Genomic DNA, 3062 nt, shown 5'->3' on the forward strand with positions numbered 1-3062 from the left:
CAGAAAAAAAAAAAAATTTCATCCACGTGCTATGCAAACCATCAAGGCACATTTTCCGACAAATAAACATCTAAATGAATCATTACTCTGTAATAGTTCCTTAGTACGTAGTAATTTTGAAAGAAATGGGAAAAAACCAAAAAAATGGCAATCACAGGAAAATCGAACACATACCTATATATACGCTATATCTGGCTAAAAAAAATAGGCATGGGTAACCGGATCATCTAGAAACACTTTCCAACACTATAAAAATATAAGTTTTGCGACACTACTTGCCAATTCCTTACGGTAACATGACTAAGCAAATAAATGCAAAACAAATAAAAAGGGCCACTCGCGGAAAAATGCCCAACATTCTAATATACGGCATCTCAGATAAAAAAAAAGACATGCACGTGTTAGCCCAACCATCAAGGCAAACTTTCTAACACATAAACATTAAAAAAAAAATCAATAATATACGGCAATTCCTTACTACGTAGTAAATTTTTACAAATATTGAAAAAATAACAGAAATTGGCAACCGCAGTTAAATACCCAATATACCAATAACTACGTCGTATCTGACAAAAACAAAGTCACGCATGGGTAGCCAGATCATCTAGACACACTTTCCAACACTAAAAAAGCAAAAGTTTTACGACACTATTTGGCAATATCTTACGGAAAAATGACTTGGCAAAAAAATGAAAAAAAATGAAAAAGGGGCACTCGCGGTAAAATGGTCCTCGTGGTGATGAACGACATTTTAACTAAAAAAAAAATCATGCACATGGTAGCCAAACAATCCACCAAGACTTTCCACAACTGATAACCTATACAAGTTGAACCATTCTACGACAATTTCATAATACGTAATAACTTTGATAATTATGCAAATTACCTTAGAAGGGTAAACTCGGTCGCGCTCGACCCCGACGCGTCTCAGAAATCGGGGAAGGAGTACAGCTACAGCAATGCACATCTGGACACTACTAGAGCGTGTAGGGGAGACACCTACTGCAGGTCGATCACCCACAAATTCAGTCACGGGGGTGAGTCACGTGAGAAAAACCTCTTTTTTTTTACGCTCGGGGTCGCGGACGACCCACCGTACCGTTCCAGGGTTAAGTTGCTAAGGTATTTCCTATTAATGTTAATTCTTACATGGAGAGAATACATGGAGGATGGGCTTTGGGAGATCGGAATCAAGATGGTGAAAGGTGAAAGGGTTATGGACTTTGCTATAGCGTTTGATATGTCAGTAATCAACACTTTCTTCGAAAAACTGCCAAAATATCTTACAACGTATAAAAGTGGTGGTCAACCATCCCAAATTGATTTTGTATTAGGTACAAGGGTACATCTAAAAGAGATAAGAAACTGTAAAATATTCCCAGGAGAAGATTAACTCCCCAGCATAGACTCTTGACTAGCATAGGTTCAGAACAATAAGAGGTAGGCAAGATATGATTCCAAAGATAAGATGGTGGAAGCTGAAAGAACCAGAATATAGGGATACATTCATCGAGAGGATTTTAGTCGAGCTTGGCACCTGGGATTAAGAAGATGTGGATGAGTGGTGGGAACAGAACAGCAGTATTCTGAAAAGAGTTGGCAGAGAAGTTTTAGGGATGCCAACAGGCAAAGGGCCAAGAGACAAAGAAACTTGGTGGTGGAGTAATTATGTACAAGAAAAAATCAAGATCAAGAGAAATGCAAAGAAAAGGTATGATGAAACAGGCACTGAAGAAGATAAGGAGAGAAATAGATTAGCAAAGAAAGAAGCAAAAGTGCCGGTGGCACAGTCAACACAGCAAACATTGGATAATGTATGTGAGGATTTGGACACAAAGGAGGGTCAAAGGAAGATTTACAAGATTGCAAAAGGAAGAAATAAAGCGACCAAAGATATTACCCACATTAAGCAGATAAAGAATGAGGATGGAGTTGTGATGTGTAGGTCAAGTGATATAAAAGGAAGGTGGAAGCAATATTTTGAAAGATTGCTAAATGAAGAAAATCTAAGATCTATAAATGCAGATGGAAATCCAAATTTAGAAATGATAAGAGGTATAGATAGAGAAGAAATTAAGGTTGCCCTCAGCAAGATGAAAAATGGAAAAGCTACAGGATCTGATGAGATCCCAGTGGAAATCTGGAAATGCTTGGGGGAATTTGGAGTGGATATGCTGTGGGATCTGATGAAAAAGATACACCGGAAAGAAAAGATGCCCAGAATGTGGAGGAATGCCTTTTTAATACCCATATTCAAAGAAAAGGCGGATGTACAAAATTGTAATGATTATAGAGCAATCAAACTACTCCTAAATACAATGAAGCTTTGGGAAAGGATTATAGAGCGTAGTATCAGGGAAGGGACTAAGATTGGAGAAGAGTAGTTTGGATTTATGCCAGGCAGAAGCACGACAGATGCAATGTTTGCACTAAGGCAGTTGATGGAAAAATATAGAGAAGGCCAAAAGGAATTACATATAGTATTTATTGACTTAGAGGAGGCTTATAATAGAGTTCCACGGCAGGAGATACGGAGATGTTTGAGAGAGAGGGGAACACCAGAGAAATATATTAGACTGATTAGAGATATGTATGAAGGAGCAGGCATACAAATAACAACGAGTGTTGGTTTTACCGAGACGTTTGAAGTTGGAGTTGAGTTACACCAGGGGTCGTCATTAAGCCCCTATTTGTTTAATATAGTAATGGATGTAATTACTGAAGGAGTGAGGGAAGAGTCACCATAGACCATGCTGTTTGCAGATGATATAGTTCTGTATGATGAAACCAAAGAAAGAGAGGAAATGGAGAGCATATGGATAAAGATCAGTAGAACAAAAACAGAGTATATGTGTTGCAACCTGCAGAACCAATTAAATGATATACATTTCCTGTGTGAAATAGTAAAGAGGACAGAAAACTGAAAGTACCTAGGGGCATATGTGGAGGAAACAACATAACTCCAAACGGAAGTGAATAGTAGAATTCAAGCTGGATGGAATAATTGGAAAAGAGTGTCGGGAATATTGTGTGATCGAAGAATAAACTTTGAGTTAAAGGGA

The 3062-nt window shown here is 38.0% G+C and overlaps 1 protein-coding gene across 1 annotated transcript in view; it reads left to right on the plus strand.

Annotated features, from left to right (window-relative positions):
* Positions 1-1616: 1616 nt before the first annotated feature.
* The window catches only part of LOC137656217 (uncharacterized), a 20752-nt gene continuing 19306 nt past the window's right edge, over positions 1617-3062 (plus strand). The window contains exon 1 of the mRNA XM_068390388.1: positions 1617-2055. Within this exon, the coding sequence (XP_068246489.1) occupies positions 1617-2055 (439 nt within the window). The remainder of the gene's footprint in view (positions 2056-3062) is intronic.

This window comes from Palaemon carinicauda, chromosome 17, assembly GCF_036898095.1.
Source record: "Palaemon carinicauda isolate YSFRI2023 chromosome 17, ASM3689809v2, whole genome shotgun sequence".
Lineage (NCBI taxonomy): Eukaryota > Metazoa > Arthropoda > Malacostraca > Decapoda > Palaemonidae > Palaemon > Palaemon carinicauda.